We start from the raw sequence: 16342 nt of genomic DNA on the forward strand, positions 1-16342 counted from the left end.
CCCCTCAATGTTGTACGATATCAATATTGTAACCTTTTTTGTCAGCATGTTAATACTGTGTAAATACGCCTCTTATACACTTAGCCCCCCCTTTTTTCTCCCCTTCCCCCAAATTTTGGGGCTTTTTTATTTTCCTCGCTGCCCAGCCAGGCCAGGCCTCCCTAGAGCTAGTTGGTACCTTATTAAAAAAGGGAAAAAAAAAAAAAAAAAAAAAGAAAAAAGAGGAGAAAATGGACAAAAAGTTGCCCCTGTCCCTGTTGTTGCCACCCCCTGTCCTGCATTGTGGTTCCTGGAGAAGCTGGGTGGGCCACGGCCTCACAGCGTGGAAAAGGAATGAAACCCCCCCAGCCCAGCCCCTTTCCAAAAAAAGAGAATAAAAGAGAACAAAAAAAAGACCAGAACGGGAATTAATGAAACTGGGGGGTTGTGTTTGGGGGGAGGGGACTCCTCTGTGGGGACATCTGGGGACACAGGGGGGGCCTGGTCCCTGTGGGGCTGCAGGAGGGGAGGGTGAAGCTGTGGCTCGTCCTCAGCAGGGACATTGTCCCCAGAGGTTCCCCAGGGACAGGGGTGGCACAGAGCTCCTGGTCCTGGTGGGGCTGTGGGTGACCCAGTGCTGGGGACAGCAGCTCTGGGGACAGCTCACTCTGGCCACCACTGCTGGGGACACTTCACCATGGCCACGGCTCTGGTGAGACCTCGCTGTGGCCACCTGGGGACCCTCCAGGCCCCTGTCACCACCTCCAGGGACACCTCATGGTGGCCACAGCTCTGGGGTCAGCACAGAGCCTCAGGGCCATGTCACAGTGGTACCATGTCCATGGTCACCAGCTCCAAGGATCTGTCACCACCGTGGCCACGGCTCTGGGGACACCTCACCACTGTGCTTATCAGCTTTTGGGACACTCTTATCAACATCAGTGCTTGGGGACACTGCACCATGGCCGTGTCACAGCCACCGGCTCTGGGGCCACCTCAGTACAGGGGCTACATCCAGGGCCCCCTCTCCAGGCCCCTCAGCTCCCAGGATGTGTCACAGCCCCAGGACATCTCCAGGGACATGCCACCACCTCCCCTCTGCTCCTCCCCGACCTGGGAACCCTGTGTCCCCCTAAGCACTGGGACTTGGGGGTCACCTGGAGGTGTGGAGGGTGCCACTGTCACCACAGTGATGTCCCCACTTCCAGCTGGGGGGCAGGAGGGAGCCCCAGGTCACACAGAATGAGCCCTGTCCCCACTGCCCACGGAAGTCCCACCACCCTTGGTGGCACTTGGAGACAGCCCTGAGTTCCTGCCTTAGTTTCAGGGGGAAGAAATTTGGAGGTGGGAAGTGAAGAAAACTGGGAAAGTCCCAGGTTTGGTTTTTTTTTTTCAGTGTTTATTAAAAACAAAAACAAAAAACAGGAAAAGGGGGGGTGGGACCATGTGTTTTTTTCCATTTTTTTTTTCCTTTTCTTTTCTTAAAAAGATCGTGCTGGCTGAGGGGGGAGTGGGGGGGTCCTTACCTGCCTGGGGGGGGGACCCCCACCACTGTCCTCTGCTTGGGTGCCCCCAAACCCAGCCCAGCGTGTGGGGGGTGTGTGTGAATGGGGGGTGACGCCTCCTCCGCGCCCCCCACCTCTCCCTGACCCCCTTTGGGGGGAGTCCAAACCTCCCTGGGGGCCCCAATCCCAGCCGGGGGAGGGAGCACACGTTAAGGCAACCGTCCTGCTTGGCTCTGCTGACCTGGGGGGACATGGGGGGGACACGTGGGGACCCCCTCCCTGCTGCAGAAGGGGGGGTGACCCCCCAAAGCTGGGGGGGTGTGGGGGGCTCTAGAGCTACGGGCTATTTACACCCCCCGGGGGGGCAGGGGGGGCGGGGTGTGCTCACAAGTGTCTCCCCCCCCCTCACCCCCTCCCCGGGGCCATGGGGGGGTCAGGGGTCCCGTGGGGGGAGTGGGGTCCCGTGCCCCCCCCTCAGGAGTCCTTGAGCATGTTGATGCGGGCGTAGATCTTGAGGGCAGGGCCCAGCTTGATGTTCATGGTGCTCATGAGATGATCCTCCTTGAGCAGCAGCAGCGCCTGCCCGTCGATCTCCTGTGTCCTGAACTCCTCTGCGATCTCCTGGCAGCCTGTGGGGAGGGGCAGCGTCAGCAAAGCCTCTCACAGACCCCAAAAATACACTCAGGGGCTTCTCCGTGCTTGAATGCCCTGAAAAATCTTATTTAGGGTGTTACATGTAAATGGCTTCCACCAATTATCCTTGAGGTTTATTTGTAAGTCCCCATGCTGCCCCCAAAATATTAATGGGTTTGTGAGTAGAATCCATCCCCCCAAAAAATATTGATGGGGTTATCTGTGAGTAAGTCATCCCCCAAAAATATATTTATGGGATTATCTGTGTGTAAATCCTACTCAAAAACATATCTATGGGGTTCTCTGTGAATAAATCTCTCCCCAAAACCACAATTTTGGGGTTATCCTTGAGTAGATCACCACAGTGCTGGGTATCTGCGGGTATCTCCCTGTCCATGCCAGGACATTCCTCACCTGGCAGCGAGCGGATGAACTCGTAAACGTCCTCCACGTTCCACTTGCTGGGCTCGCTGGGCAGGAAGCGGTGGCCGAGGCCGGGCAGGTCGCGGTCGGGCAGCTCCATGTCCCGCAGCTCCAGCTCCCGCTCCCCCTGCCGGCGCCGCGATGTGGAGGAGCTGGCGGAGATGGGCGACAGCGGCTCCTCGTAGCTGGAGTTGTCCGAGCAGCGGCTGGAATCCTCCTGGCTGTGGTTGAGCTGCAAGGACGCCGTCACCGACCCCGCTGGGACAGACCCCGGGGGCTGCGGGGGCAGTGCTGGCCTCAGCACCTGCCCCGTGTCACCAAAACTCAGGGACAAACCCCAGGCTCAGCACCTGCCCCGTGTCACCAAAACTCAGGGACAAACCCCAGCCTCAGCGCCTACCCCATGTTCCCAAATTCAGGGACAAACCCCAGCCTCAGTGCCCACCCCGTGTCCCCAAAGTCAGGGACAAACCCCAGCCTCAGTGCCCACCCCACACTCCCAAAATTCAGGGACACACCCCAGGCTTGGCATCCACCCCGTGTCCCCCCATTTGAGACCAAACCCTGGCCTCAGTGCCCACCCCGTGTCCCCATCACTGGGGGTAAATCCTGTGCTCAGTGCCCCCCCTGTGCCCCCAAAGTCAGGGACAAACCCAAGGCTTGGAGCCCGCCCCACATTCCCAAATCTGGGAACAAATCCCAGCCCCGAGGCCAAACCCAGCTGGGGACAAACCCTGTCCCCAGTGCCCGCCCCGTGTCCCCTCACCTGTTTCTTGCTGTCCTTGCTCAGGGGGGGCAGGGTCCCTTTGCAGCTGCGGCGCCGCCCGTGGGGGGGCCCTCCCGGTTTCTGGAGTTTGCTGCGATCGGGGTGGAACAGCCCCACCCTCTTGGTGCAGCCCACGTTGTACCTGCACAGAGCCACGGGTCACAGAGGGGTCCCCACTGCACTGGGGGAACTTTGGGGATACCTCTACCCCACCAAACAAGAGGGGAAGGGTGGGTTTTGGGGTTACCCCAACCCCAAGCAGGCAGATTTTGGGGTTACCCCTCCCATGCTGAAGGGATTTTCAGGTTACCTTTACCCTGGCAGGTGATTTCTGGGGCTACCTCTACTCTTGCCAAGTGGGTTTTGGGGTACCTCTACTCCACTGAAGAGGGTCCAAATGGGTTTTGGTGTTATATCTGCTCTGTCAGGTGGGTTTTGGGGTTGCCTCTACCCTGCTTGAATGGATTTTGGGGCTACCTCTATCCAGCTGTGGAGGGGCTTGTGTGGATTTTGGGGTCACCTCTACCCTACCGTGGAGGGGTTGGGTGGGTTTTGGGGCTACCTCTACACAGCAAGGAGGGGTTGGGTGGGTTTTAGGGGTTACCTCTACCCTGCCATGGAGGGATGGGTGGGTTTTGGGGTTACCTCTATCCTATCAAGGAGGGGCTGGGTGGATTTTGGGGTTACCTCTACCCCAGCATGGAGGGGCTGGGTGGATTTTGGGGTTATTTCTACCACACCAAGGAGGGGTTGGGTGCATTTTGGGGTTACCTCTTGGCACAGGCCATGGAGCAGAAGCGCTTGGAGCGCTTGAACTTGTAGGCGAAGTCAACGCGGCCACAGAGCTCACACTTCAACTTGGGGGGGTTCCCCTCCTCTTTGGATTCTGGGGGGCGTGGAGGGACACCCAGAGAGAGAAACCAGCCAGCTCAGCCGGGGGGGCACTCAGGGGGATCCGGGGGGCTCAGGGGGGTCCCAGGGCCCGGGCGCTACCTTGCAGGTACGGCTCCTCCATGTCCGAGTCGGTGGTGGTGGTGTTGTCCTGTGCTGGGAGCTTGTCTGGCAGCAGCTCCTGTGCATACTGCTTGTGCAGGGCCCCCACCAGCAGCGAGGAGCGGCCCACCTGTGCAACACACCCAGCTGCACCTGTGCCCCAGCGACCCCTGGGCGTGCCCACGGGGCTGCCAGGGCCCATCCCAACCCTCACACCCACGGGGATGTTACCAGCTCTGCACCTCCCTGGGGGCAGGTGGTGACAAGGGCGGGGATTTGGGGTCCAGATATTCTTGGAGTGACCCAATCCTGACCCCTCGAATCCAGGAGCAAGGATAAGGGGAGGAGGGTACGTTACCAGGAATGATTCTATCCCTTCCTGGCTGCTGAAGTGCTCAGTAACACAGGCAAGGGTTTGGGGGTTCATCATTGTCAAAGTGACCCAATCCCACCCCCACTTTCCCAACCCCTCAGCTCCAGGAAGGAGATCAGGTATGTTACTGGAACAGCTCTGTCTCTTCCCAGATGATGGAAATGCTCAGTAAGATGGGTGAGGATGTGGAGGCTCATGATTGTCTGGGCATCCCATTCCCAGCCCCCCAAATGCAGGAGCCCTCTCCCCAATTTCCCACATCCAGGAACAAGGACAGGTGGAGGGGGATACATTACTGGGAATGGCTCAGCCCCTTCCCTGCACAATAAGGAACTCACAGATGTGAAGATTTGGGGATTCACAGTGGTGTGGTTGCCCCATTCCCAAGCCCCCAAACCCAGAAGCAAGGACAGGGAGAGGGGAAAGCATCACCAGGAATGGTTCTGCCCCTTCCTGGACAATGAATTACAGAATAACGTGTGTAACACCTGGGGGCTCACAATTGTCTGGGTGCCTCATTCCCAACCCCCCAAATCCAGAAGCCCCCCTGTCACACACACACAGATCCAGGGATAAGGATATGGATGGGTGGATACGTTACCAGAACAGCTCAGCCCCTTCCTGAATGATGAAAAACTCAATAACGTGGGGGAAGATTTGGGGGTTCACAAAGGCCTGGATGCCCATTCCCAACATCCCTCTGTCCCAGAAAGAGGGGATAGGGAGGGGGAGATATCACACCAGGAACATTTTTGCCCTTTTCTCAGTCATGAAGCCCTCAACACATGGGTGGAGGATTTGGGGGAGTGGGGGGGTGATGATTGTTTGGATGCGCCATTCCCAAAACCCCCAAATTCAGGGATAAGGATGCAGAGAGAGATAAACATTAGTGGGAATGATCCTAAATTCAGGAATAAGGATGCAGAGAGAGATATACATTACTGGGAATGGTTCTGCCCCTTCCTGGATGACGTCCTCGATGAAACGGGTGAGGATTTGGGGCTTCACGATGGTGGGTGCTCCACTCCCAACCGCCCAAATTCAGCAACAAGGGCAGGGACATTGGGATCCATTACCGGGAAGGGCTCAGCCCCTTCCCGACTGACAAAACACCCGGTAACGGGATAAACCCACAGGGAGCACCGGGAGCAGCTCAGCCCCTTCCCGGATGACGAAGCAGGGGATGGATTTGGGGGTTCACGCCTGACCGTGCCCCCCGTTCCCCCCGAGCCCAGCCCCAGCAGAGCGGGATACGTTACCGGGAAGGGCTCGGCGCCCTCCTGGATGACGAAGCCCTCGATGACGTGCGTGAGGATCTGGGGTTTCACGATGGCCTGGGGCGGTTTGTTCTCACCATTGTGGGGGGCGGCGCCGGCGACGGTGGCGGCAGCGCTGCCGGAGCCCGAGGTCATCCCGGGAATGCGGGGCTGCGCATGGAGGCGCTCGGGGGGCTCTGGGGACAGCGGGGCACACGCGGTGAGGGGCGGGCGCTGACGCCGCGCTGACGCGGGGCCGCGATTTCCATACAGCTGGAACGGGGAGCAGCTGCTGCCGCTCCCAGCGCCGCCCAGCCGGCCCCGGGGGGTGCCAAAGGGGGGAAAAGGCCCCCAAAATACGCGGAGAAGTCGGGACACAGCCGCAGAGCGCAGGGGGAGCGGGACAGCCCCGGCGCGGCGCTGTGAGGCACCGGCAAGGCCGCGTCTGCCCCGGCGGGGCTCCGTGTACGGCGGAAAGCCCCGATCTGCCCCAGAAAGGCCCCAACAGGGCTCGATCCAACCCGGAAAGCGCCGATCTGCCCCAGCACGGCCCAGTGCGGCCCCGGAGAGGCCCGAACCACCCCCTCAGGCCGCGGCACATCCCGGTACCGCCGCGGCAGGGCCCGATCTGCGCCCGTGAGATCCCAGCGAGCCCCAGCGCACTCGGCAAAGCCCCAGCACAGCCCCGCGGGGCCCGCGGGCCCCGGCCCAGCCCACCCCGACCCCGCTCCTCTCCAGGCCGCCTCGGGCCGCGCAGGCCCCGGCACCCCCATCACCTTTGTCCGGCGGCGGCGGAGGCTCCCGCTGCCCCCGCCCCTCCCTCGCCCGGGCCGCGGGGCCGGACCGGGGCCGGGGGCGGATGCGGAAGTGAGGTCAGAGCCGCCGCCGCCGCCGCCCCGGGCCGGGCCTGGCCGCTGCGGTCGGCGCTCACTCACCGGGCGCTCAGGGGGTCGGGGGGGCCATGGCGGGGGGCCCGGGCCGGGGCTGCGGCGGGAGCGGCGCCGGGAGCGGGGCCAGGGCCGAGCGGGGACAAAGGCGGCGGCGGGGGCGGGGCCTGCCGCGGACACGCCCCCGCGCGCCCATTGGCGGGTGCTGCCGCCGCGCGCGCCCAGAGCCTCGGACACGCCCTCCTCAACAAGGCCCCGCCTCCCGCGCCCCCGCCATCGGGGGCGGAGCCTCGCTCCACAAGGGGCGTGACTGCACAGGCGTGGCCACGCCCCCACCCGGTTGCACCCCCACACAGCCGGGGCGGAGTCTCCAGATGTGGCCACGCCTCCTCTGCACGCGCGCCACAACCGCGCCTACAGAAAGGGGCGTGGTCACGGGCCCGCCCCTCGGGTGCCCTCCGTGCGTCAGGGAGGCGTGCGTGCCCCCCCTAGCGGCAGCGGCGGGAGCCGCACCCGGCCCGCAGCCCAGGGCTGAGCGAGCTCCCCTCAGCGCTGCCCTCGCTCCCCTCAGCGCTGCCCTCGCTCCCGCAGCGCTGCCCGGCCTCACCGGCCCCTGCTGCATCAGGGCTTGCTTGGGGTGCAGCACCCCGCGAGTGGGTGCCTGTGGGAGCGGGGCGGGCGCTTACCGTGCGTGAGGGGCCGCTCGCCCTCGGGGGTGTCGGGGCCCGGGGGGGCGGCGGGCGGCGACAGGGCGGGGGGCTGCGGCGGGGCGGCAGGCGGGCTCTCGGCGCTCCTCGGCACGGGCAGCGGGTCCCGGCGGGCGCCCTCGGGGACCCCGAGGGACGGCTGTGGTGGCAGGGACACGTGTGGGGCAGGGTCAGGTGTGCACACACATGGGCAGGGGTAAAGTGTGCACACGCACGTGCAGGGCGCGGGGCAGGTGCGTGTGCGGGTGGCACAGGGACATGCACCTGCACGACTGGAGTGTGCACACCCGTGCATGGGTCACACACAAGCATGTGCCTGGAGTGGGCATGCACATGCACACACGTGTGTCACAGATGGGCATGCGTGTCCAGACACACCTGATCTGGCACGCACATGTGTGCAAGGAGCCTGTACACATCCCACAAACACACACGTGCACAGGGCTGGCATGAGTGTCACACACATGCACAGGCCAGACACACATGGGTCAAGCACAGGTGCACACACATGGGCCAGGCAAGCATGTCTGCACTCATGTGCATGGAGCTGAGTGTGCACACACATGCGGGGAGCAGACACATGCACATATACACACATGCATGTGCGTGCATCTGGCAAAGCTGTGCACACACACACACTTGTGTGGGTCCAGGACACACATGCACGGTCAGACATACGAGCTCAAACACATGCACACACACACGGATCAGCCACATGCTCCCCATGTCACAGGACCAGGCACACACAGCCATGAAAGTGCCATGGATGGGGCAATCCCGTGCACAGGTGTGCATGGAGCAGGTACGCACATGCAGCGGGGCCTGAGCGTGCACACCTGTACACCTGCACACTGATGTGACAGCTGGGCCCCCATGCACAGCTCAGGACCACACACGCACACACCCGTGTGCAGGGACTGTGCACTTGCACACCCACGCGCGTGTGCACACAACTGACTCCCCCGCATCCCCCACTCCCACTCCAGTGCCCCCATTCCTCTTTCCCTCCTCCCACCGAGGGGCTTGGGGGCCCCTCACTGTGAGGGTTTGGGGGGAGGCTTTGGGGGAGGTGTGGGGGCCCCTCCTGCTGAAGGTTTGTGGGGAGGTGTGGGGGCCCCTCACCGTGGGGCCGGCGGGCTGCAGCTGCAGGATGACAGCCGAGGCGTGCTGGAACTTGCGGGGGGCAGCGTGGCAGCCGGGGTGCCCGTTGGGGGGGCCGCCCTCGCCCCCTGCTCCCTGTGGGACCCCTGCTTTGGGCTGGGGGCCCGGGCCGGGGCTGGCAGAGGGCAGGGGCTGGAGCTGGGGGGTGCTGGGGGGGCCCGAGGGGGGCTGCCCACGGGGGCCCAGCTGCTGCTGCTGCTGCTGGATGACGAACTGCTGCTGCTGCTGCTGCTGCGGCTGCATCGGCTTCGGCGGCTGCTGCAGGAACTGGGGGGGCTGCAGCGGGGCGTAGGCTGTGGGGACAGCAATGGGGACAGAGATCCCCCCTGAGCACCAGCACCTCAGCCCACGGGACCCACCCCCAGGAGACTGCTGCTCACTCTGTGTCTGTTCCCTCTGGTGCCCTCGGACAATCAGCTCTGCCAGCTCCTGCTGCTGATGTGGGAAGCTGCACTGGGGGGGGGGGTCTCCAATTTTGGGAGCCATGCCAGTGCAGCACCCCAGGCTCCAGCACTCCACAGAGTCCCCTGGCTCACACCCTCACTGCCCCAGCCCCCTGCACCCCACAGGACCCTGGGATCCCATGGGTGCTGAGACCCTCCCGAGCAGGGCCCAGTGAGGGGACGGACCCACAAGGTCCCAAACAGAGGCAGGTGACAGCTGCAGGACACACCAGTGTGGGCCATCACTGGTTTCAGAGTGAACAGCCCGTGACTCCCCAGCACCCAGGGGTGTCCCCCCCCGGAGCAGCCCCTTACCTGGGGTGATGAGCGGGTGGGTGGCAGCGGGGGCGGTGGTGCGGGCCAGGGCATGGGCGCGGCCCTCGTGCCCCTCGGCCTTTTTGAGGTGCTCGGCGGGGGGGTCGGGCGGGGGCCCCCGGGGGGGGCCAGCCCGGGGAGGGGCACCCCCGGGGGGCTTCATGGCCAGGGCAGGGAGGTGGGGGCCGGCAGGGCGCAGGGCCAGGCTGTGCACCTGCAACGGCAGCGGGTCAGGGGTGCCGGGGCAGATTGCGGGGGGCTGGCAGGGGTGGGGACACTCACCTGAGGGGTGGTGGGTGGTGGGGCAGGTGGCGGGGCCGGCGGAGGGGCCGGCGCGGGGCTCTCGGGCCGGACAGCGCTGACGGGGCCCGTGGGTGTGAAGATGAGCTGGGGACAGGGAGAGTGGGTGCACGGCTCACCATGTCAGGGGTGGCACACCCTGTGTGTGTCCCTCCTCTGTGTCCCTACAGGGTGGCACATGGGTATCTCTCTATCTATGTAGGGTAGGAACAGGCACGCCCACTGTGGGGGAGGGCACCCTAGAGGGTCCCAACGCCCCCCCAAAGGCAAAGAGCACCTGCTTGGGTACCCCCAACAGAGCTCTGGGTGCCCTGTGGGGTCTGGGCATCCCAGTGGGATGGGGTTCACCCTATATGGGGGCCAGGCTCCCTCAGCTGAGTGAAGGCACCTCACGAGGTCTACACACCTCACAGCAGGGTGACAGGCACCCTGTGGGGTCCTCGGACCCCCAGGAGGGTGGGGGGCACCCCATAGACTCTGAACACCCTGTGGATTCCCCATGGGTCCCAGGCATGCCACACAGAGCAATGAGCACCCCTACAGTGTCATAGGATGGCCATGGGCACTTGGTGGGTCCCATCAGCCCACAACAGGATGGTGGGCACCCCAATGGTCCTGGGCCCAGCCCCACCCTTACCATCTGTGCCCGCAGGTACATCTGGGCCTGGCTGGCGGTGAGGGCGGGCGAGGCAGTGTTGCCCAGCAGCACGGCCTGCTGAGCGATGCCCGATGCGCCGGGCCCCACGCTCTGTGCCCGGTTCAGCAGCTGCGCCGCCGCCGGCGACGTCGCCAGGTTGATCTGGAACGGGGCACCAGGACAAGGTCGGGGCGCTGGCACGGGCGGGCACGGGCGGGCGGGTGGGTGCCCGGAGGCTGAGGGACTCACCGTGGGCTGCTGTGCCGGGGCGGGCTGGGTGCCGTTGCCCCCCGAGGAGCTGCTTTGCCGGTTCGCCGCCAGGCTTGCCTTGGGGGAGAGCCGTGGGTGAGGACCGTGCCAGCCCCGAGCCACCCCCCGTGCCCGCGGGGTGCCCGTACCTGCTGCACGGCGGCCAGGCTCTGCAGCTGGGCGCTGGTGAGGTGCTGCTGCTGGAGGGCAGCCGTCTGCAGCATGAGGTGCTGCTGCTGAGCCGCGTACATCTGCTGCAGGTACTGCGCCGCCGTGTTGGGCTGCCGGTGCAGCGCCTGCTGGATCACCTTTGGGGAGGAAATGTGGCCACGACCCCCCCGCTGGCCCCCAACCCCCGGGTGCCCCCAGCCCCGTACCTGCACGGTCTGGCGGTCGGGGATGCCGCTGTAGACAGAGATCTGGGGCCCGGGCGGGCGCGTGGCCGCGCTGCTGGCGGGCGCTGGGGCCGTGCCGCCGGCGCTGCTGGCGGGAGCTGGGGCCGGGAGCTGCTCATTCTCCATGGCGGGGCCGGGCCGGGATGGTGGAAGAGGGTCAGACTAGAGCTGCGGAGGAGGAACACAGTGAGGGGGGATCCATCGTGCCTGGGTGCTGGAAGCACAGAGGAGGAGGAAGGTGGGGTAGAGGAAGAATGATGGGAGACCCTGTGGCTCATCCGCCTCTGCTAAACTGGGGTCAGTGCCCCAGGGAAAATGGGGAAAGGGAGCATGGACAGAGGGAAGGAAAGGACAGGAGGAAGGCTGGAAGGCAGAGAGATGGCGGTGAGGAGGTAGGGATGGACAGAAGGATGGAATGGAGGAAGAGAGGGATGAAAGGACAGACAGACAAAAGGAAATGAGGAACGGAGGACAGTAGGAAAGAGACGGATGGAGAGAAGGAAATGAAGGAAGGAGAGGAAAGAAAGAGAGAAACCAAGGGAGTTATGGAACTGGGAAAGGGTAGAAGCAGGAAAGGGATGAAGGATGGAAGGCAAGAGAGAATGACAAACAGGAGAAGGAAAGGGATGGACAAATGGAATGATGGATGGGCAGAAAGGAAAATGGAGGGGAGGAAGGAGGATGGACATAAGGACAGATAGAAGTAAGGAAGAAGAGACAAGAGGGACAGGAAAGACAAAAGGAAGGAGAGGTCAAGGATGGAAGGATGGACAAGAGGACAGAATAAATGACAGACAGAAGGAATGATGGCTCTAAGAACGGAAGGAAGGAATGATGGATGGACAGAAAGATGGACAGAATGAGCAAAGGATGCAAGGATAGAAGGAAATGCTGAAAAAAAGCAGGAAAGTGAGGGACCAAGGGATGGAGGGAAGAACAGAGCAGACAGGAGGGAGGAAGTATGGACAGATGAAAAGACACAAAAGGGAGGAAGGGATGGAAGAAAGGCTGGATGGACACTGGAGAGGGATGCAGGGAAGAATGGACAGAGGAAATGGATGAGGGGAAAGGCAGATGGAAGGAGGAAGAGTGATGAATGGATGGCAGGAGGGGGACAGACAGCATGACAGAACAGGAGGAGGATGGGGACAGTGCTGTGGGGGCCAGAGAGGGGGGGTTGTGGGTGGCACCTCTGTCACCACAGCCACTCCATGGTCACCGACAGCCACCCATGGCCACCACACTCCACCCGTGTCACCTGACAGCCCCTGCAGTGCCACCACAGCGGGACCAGGGACAACAGTGTGGGACACTGGAGACTATGGACAGAAGGCACTGAGGGTGGCCTTGGTCACCATGCCAGAGCAGGGCCCCACAGGCCATCCCAGCCTGGCACAGGAGCGATGTGGCAGCAGTGATGTCCTGGCCTCGTGCAGCCCACGGGGCTTTGTCCCCTGAGATGCCACTGTGGCAGAGCACAGGGTGGGACAGCCACGTGTCCACGGCTGTGGCAGTGCATGTGGCCTGTGACACTGCCCACCCTCGGGTCTGCATCCAGGGCACGTTCACCATCAGCTGCAGGGGCTTTAGGAACCCTTTTCCCACCCAACAGCCACAGACCTGGATTTCCTGCTCTGGTGGCATCAAGGTGACACGGGGTCACTGACACAGAGGGATCACACCAGGCCCATCTGGAGTCAACCCCCCAGGGGTGGGCAAAGCCCCCCACAGCTCCCACCCACTGTGGGTCCAAGCCTGTCCTCACCCACACCAAACCCCACCAGGGAATTTGGGGTGTCAGATGGGGACAGCTCACTTTTGACCCAGAGGTCAAACCTCCAAACCATTCCACCCACCCAAAATAACAAAAAAAAGCAAGATTTTGAGTAGTGCTGGGACCCACTGGGGTGGGGGAACATGCGGGGTCCCACAGCCAGGACAGGAAGAGCTGGAATTCCCTGAGCTGAGCCCAAAATGGGGGTGGCAAATGATGAGGGGGTAGGGAAATCCTGGAGGAGTGGGATGGGATGGGGACACAGATAGGTTGTGGGGGCAATATGGGATCTAGAGGGGGAAGATGGGACAGTAAGCAGCAGCATGGAGCAATACAGAGGGAATAATATGGGGGTTCAGAATAAGGGGGGATGCAAGGTGCTGGTGAAGGGTGGGATCTGGTGGGAAGTTGGGATAGAAAAGAGAGGGGTCAGAGAGTAGGGATTGGAAAATGATGGTGGGGTGGGAATAATAATAAGAGGAAGCAAAAGCAGAGGAGAGGGTGGAAAATAATGGGAAAGAGGGGAAAACACAAATGACAGGGTTGGATAGAAGTGAGGGAGGTCAGATATTACACTGGGAGGGCAGATACAATATAGGGGGTCAGAGGTAACAGCAAGAATATGATTGGGGTGGACAAAAATAATAATAAAGGGGTGCAGGATGGGGAGCAGCAGGATATGACATAGGGAATGATAAAGAGGTGCAGAATAAGAGAGGGGATGCAAGAGCCTGGTGAGGGATGGAAAACACTAGTGGGGTGGGATAGAAAGGAAAAGAGAGGGCCAGATTTAATAAAAGGGGAGTCAGATAAAACAGCAGGGACTGGAACATGATGGTGGGGGGTGGGAATAATACTAACGGTGCAAAATCAGAAAAGATGGGGAGTGGGATATGATGACAAGGGGTGGGATAGAAGACAAGGGGGTCAGATATAGTATAGGGGGCCAGAGATAACACTGGGGGGCACTGGAATATGATGGTGGGCGGTGGGCAATAATAGCAGTAATAATAATAACAAGGGAGTCCAGAACCAGAGGAGGGGGCTCAGGAGAAAGGGAAGGAGGGGAGACACGGATGGGGTGGGAAATGGGGGCTCCACGAGAGGCGGGGAGCGGCGGGGGCCACGGCCCCAGGTGGGGAAACTGAGGCACGGCGGGTGCGCATGCGCGGCCCCCCCCTCCCCTCAGCCGCCCCCCCCCCCACCCCCCGGCCCAGACAAAGCCGCCGGGGCCCGGTAGCGGCGGCACGCGCGGTACCTGCGGGCCGGGCCGGGCGAGGCGGAGGCGGCGGGCGGGCTGTGCCATGGCCCGGGGGGCGCCGGGGGGTCCCGGAGCGGGGGTTGCGGGGGTCCCGGGGGTCCCGGCGGGGCCGGGCCGGGCCCGCTCCCTCCTCCCTCCCTCAGGCGGCGGCGCGGCGGCGGCGCGAGGCCATCGCTCATTTGCATTCCTGCGCGCGTCACGTGGCGCCGCCCGGCCAATCGCCGCCCCGCCCGCCCCGCGTGCCCCGCCCACCGCGCCGCGCGCCCGCTGCTCGCGCTCGCCATGGCAACCCCGGTGGGGAGGGGGGGCGGTGAGCGGGGTCGCCATGGCAACGGGGAGAGGAGGGGGCGCGGATAGGCCCGAGGGGAGCGGGCCGGGACTGGGACCGGCGGGGCTCGGCAGCGGAGAGCCACGGAGATCCGCTCGTCCGTGCTTCCAGGAGCCATCCCGGGGCTGCCCCGAGTCAGGCCCGGCAGGACTCAGCGGCCTAGCGATGCTGGCGGCGGTCCCCGGGGTCGCCCGGGGTCACTCCGAGGACGCTGAGGGCCGGCTGGGGCAAGAAGACGCGGCGTGGAGTTGGTGGCAGCGGTCGCCGCTGTCGCATGGGGTCGCTCGAGTCAGCCCGGCGCTGCGCGGGGCGGGATGCGGCAGCCTGGGGACAGTGGTGGCACCGGTCCCTGCCGCCGCCGGGGTCACCCGGGGTCACCCTGGGGATGCTGAGCGTCGCTACCGGGGGGACGCAGCGACACAGGCGTGGTGGTGCCTGTCCCCTGTGCCACACCGAGTCACCCCGAGGGTCGGTACCGGCGGGATGCCGCAGCGTGGGGACGGTGCCGCTGCTCCCCGGTGCTTCCAGGAGTCACCCCGGAAAGTGCTGGGGCCGGGATGGCCGGGATGGGGCAGCGGGGGACGGTGACCGGACTCCCCGCTGCTGCTCGGAGTCACCTCGGGGCTGCCCCAGGACCGGCACCGGCGCTGGAGGGATGATGGCACCGGCCCCCGCCGCCACCGGGGGTCACCCGGGGATGCCGAGGGCACACACCGGCCGGATGGCTTGGCGGGGGTGCTGACACCGTCCCCGGTGTTCCCCGAGGCCGGTCCGGCGGTCCCCGGTGCCGGCAGTAGGTACCGGATAGAACCGGCCCCGGAGCTGTCGGGGAGGGGGTGGCACCGATCCCCGGTGCTTCCTGCGGTCACCCGGGCTCACCGCAAGGGACCAGCGCCGGTACCGGGCGGATGCTGCCGTACGGGGGTGCTGGCCCCGGTGCCCGGTGTCTCCCGTGTCACCCCGGGCATGGTCGGCACTGCGGGGGGAGGTGGCACCGGTGCCGGTCCCCTCGGGGGTCACTCGTGGCCACCAAAGCCCGTCCAAGCTGGGGTCCGTCCCCCCCAGGACATTCCCCTGTGTGCCATGTTGGGGACACTGGGGGGATATGGGGGGACATTCCCTGTGTGCAATGCTGGGGACACTGAGGGGATTTGGGGGGACATTCCCTGTGTGCAATGCTGGGGACACTGGGGGGATATGGGGGGACATTCCCTGTGTGCCATGCTGGGGACACTGGGGGGATATGGGGGGACATTCCCTGTGTGCAATGCTGGGGACACTGAGGGGATTTGGGGGGACATTCCCTGTGTGCAATGCTGGGGACACTGAGGGGATTTGGGGGGACATTCCCTGTGTGCCATGTTGGGGACACTGGGGGGGATATGGGGGGACATTCCCTGTGTGCAGTCCTGGGGACCCTGGGGGGATATGGGGGGACATTCCCTGTGTGCAATGCTGGGGACACTGGGGGGATATGGGGGGACATTCCCTGTGTGCAATGTTTGGGACACTGGGGGGATATGGGGGGACACTGAGCAGTCAGGGGGGGCTCTAAGGCCTATGAGGGGGCTGTGGGGGCTCTGTGGGGGCTCTGTGGGGGCACTGGGGCAGACTGGGGGGCTGTAAGGGCTAAGGAGAGGAACTGGGGGACCGTAGGGGGCACTGGGCTGTGATGGCTGTGTGGGGGACCCCGAGGAAGCCCCCGAGGAGGGGTCAGGGGGGCACTCAGGGGCTGCACTGGGGGGCTACGGGGGCACTGGGGGGGTATGAGGGTACTGGGTGGGCTATTGGGGGATATGGGGGTGCTGGGGGGATATGGGGCCACCGAGAGCACTTATGGGGCCACTGGGGTCTATAGGGTGGGTTATTGGGGGGAAATGGGGGTAATGTGGGATATGGGGGTACTGGAGGGCTCTATGGGGGCGCCGAGAGGACTTATGGGGCTACTGGGGGGCTA

General features: G+C 63.8%; 1 protein-coding gene across 4 annotated transcripts; it reads right to left on the minus strand.

Moving 5' to 3' along the window:
* Window positions 1-1346: 1346 nt before the first annotated feature.
* On the minus strand, window positions 1347-14262 carry PHC2 (polyhomeotic homolog 2). 4 transcript variants are annotated; one of them, XM_077190388.1, is made up of 15 exons: window positions 14055-14262; window positions 11005-11190; window positions 10777-10923; window positions 10628-10705; window positions 10379-10540; window positions 9724-9828; window positions 9442-9655; window positions 8645-8976; window positions 7502-7661; window positions 5932-6125; window positions 4298-4429; window positions 4078-4211; window positions 3307-3448; window positions 2532-2817; window positions 1347-2113 (listed from the first exon to the last, which is right to left on the minus strand). In XM_077190388.1, the coding sequence occupies exons 2-15, from the start codon at window positions 11146-11148 to the stop codon at window positions 1959-1961; spliced, it is 2385 nt and encodes a 794-aa protein (XP_077046503.1). In that variant the 5' UTR covers window positions 11149-11190; window positions 14055-14262; the 3' UTR covers window positions 1347-1958. The 4 variants fall into 4 exon arrangements, with proteins under 4 accessions (XP_077046503.1, XP_077046502.1, XP_054503684.2 ...); XM_077190387.1 differs by having other exon boundaries at window positions 10777-10935; XM_054647709.2 differs by having other exon boundaries at window positions 1348-2113; window positions 4078-4192; window positions 4300-4429; window positions 10777-10935; window positions 14055-14261.
* Between the last annotated feature and the right edge of the window lie 2080 nt (window positions 14263-16342).

The sequence above is a fragment of the Agelaius phoeniceus genome, chromosome 24 (assembly GCF_051311805.1).
Source record: "Agelaius phoeniceus isolate bAgePho1 chromosome 24, bAgePho1.hap1, whole genome shotgun sequence".
Lineage (NCBI taxonomy): Eukaryota > Metazoa > Chordata > Aves > Passeriformes > Icteridae > Agelaius > Agelaius phoeniceus.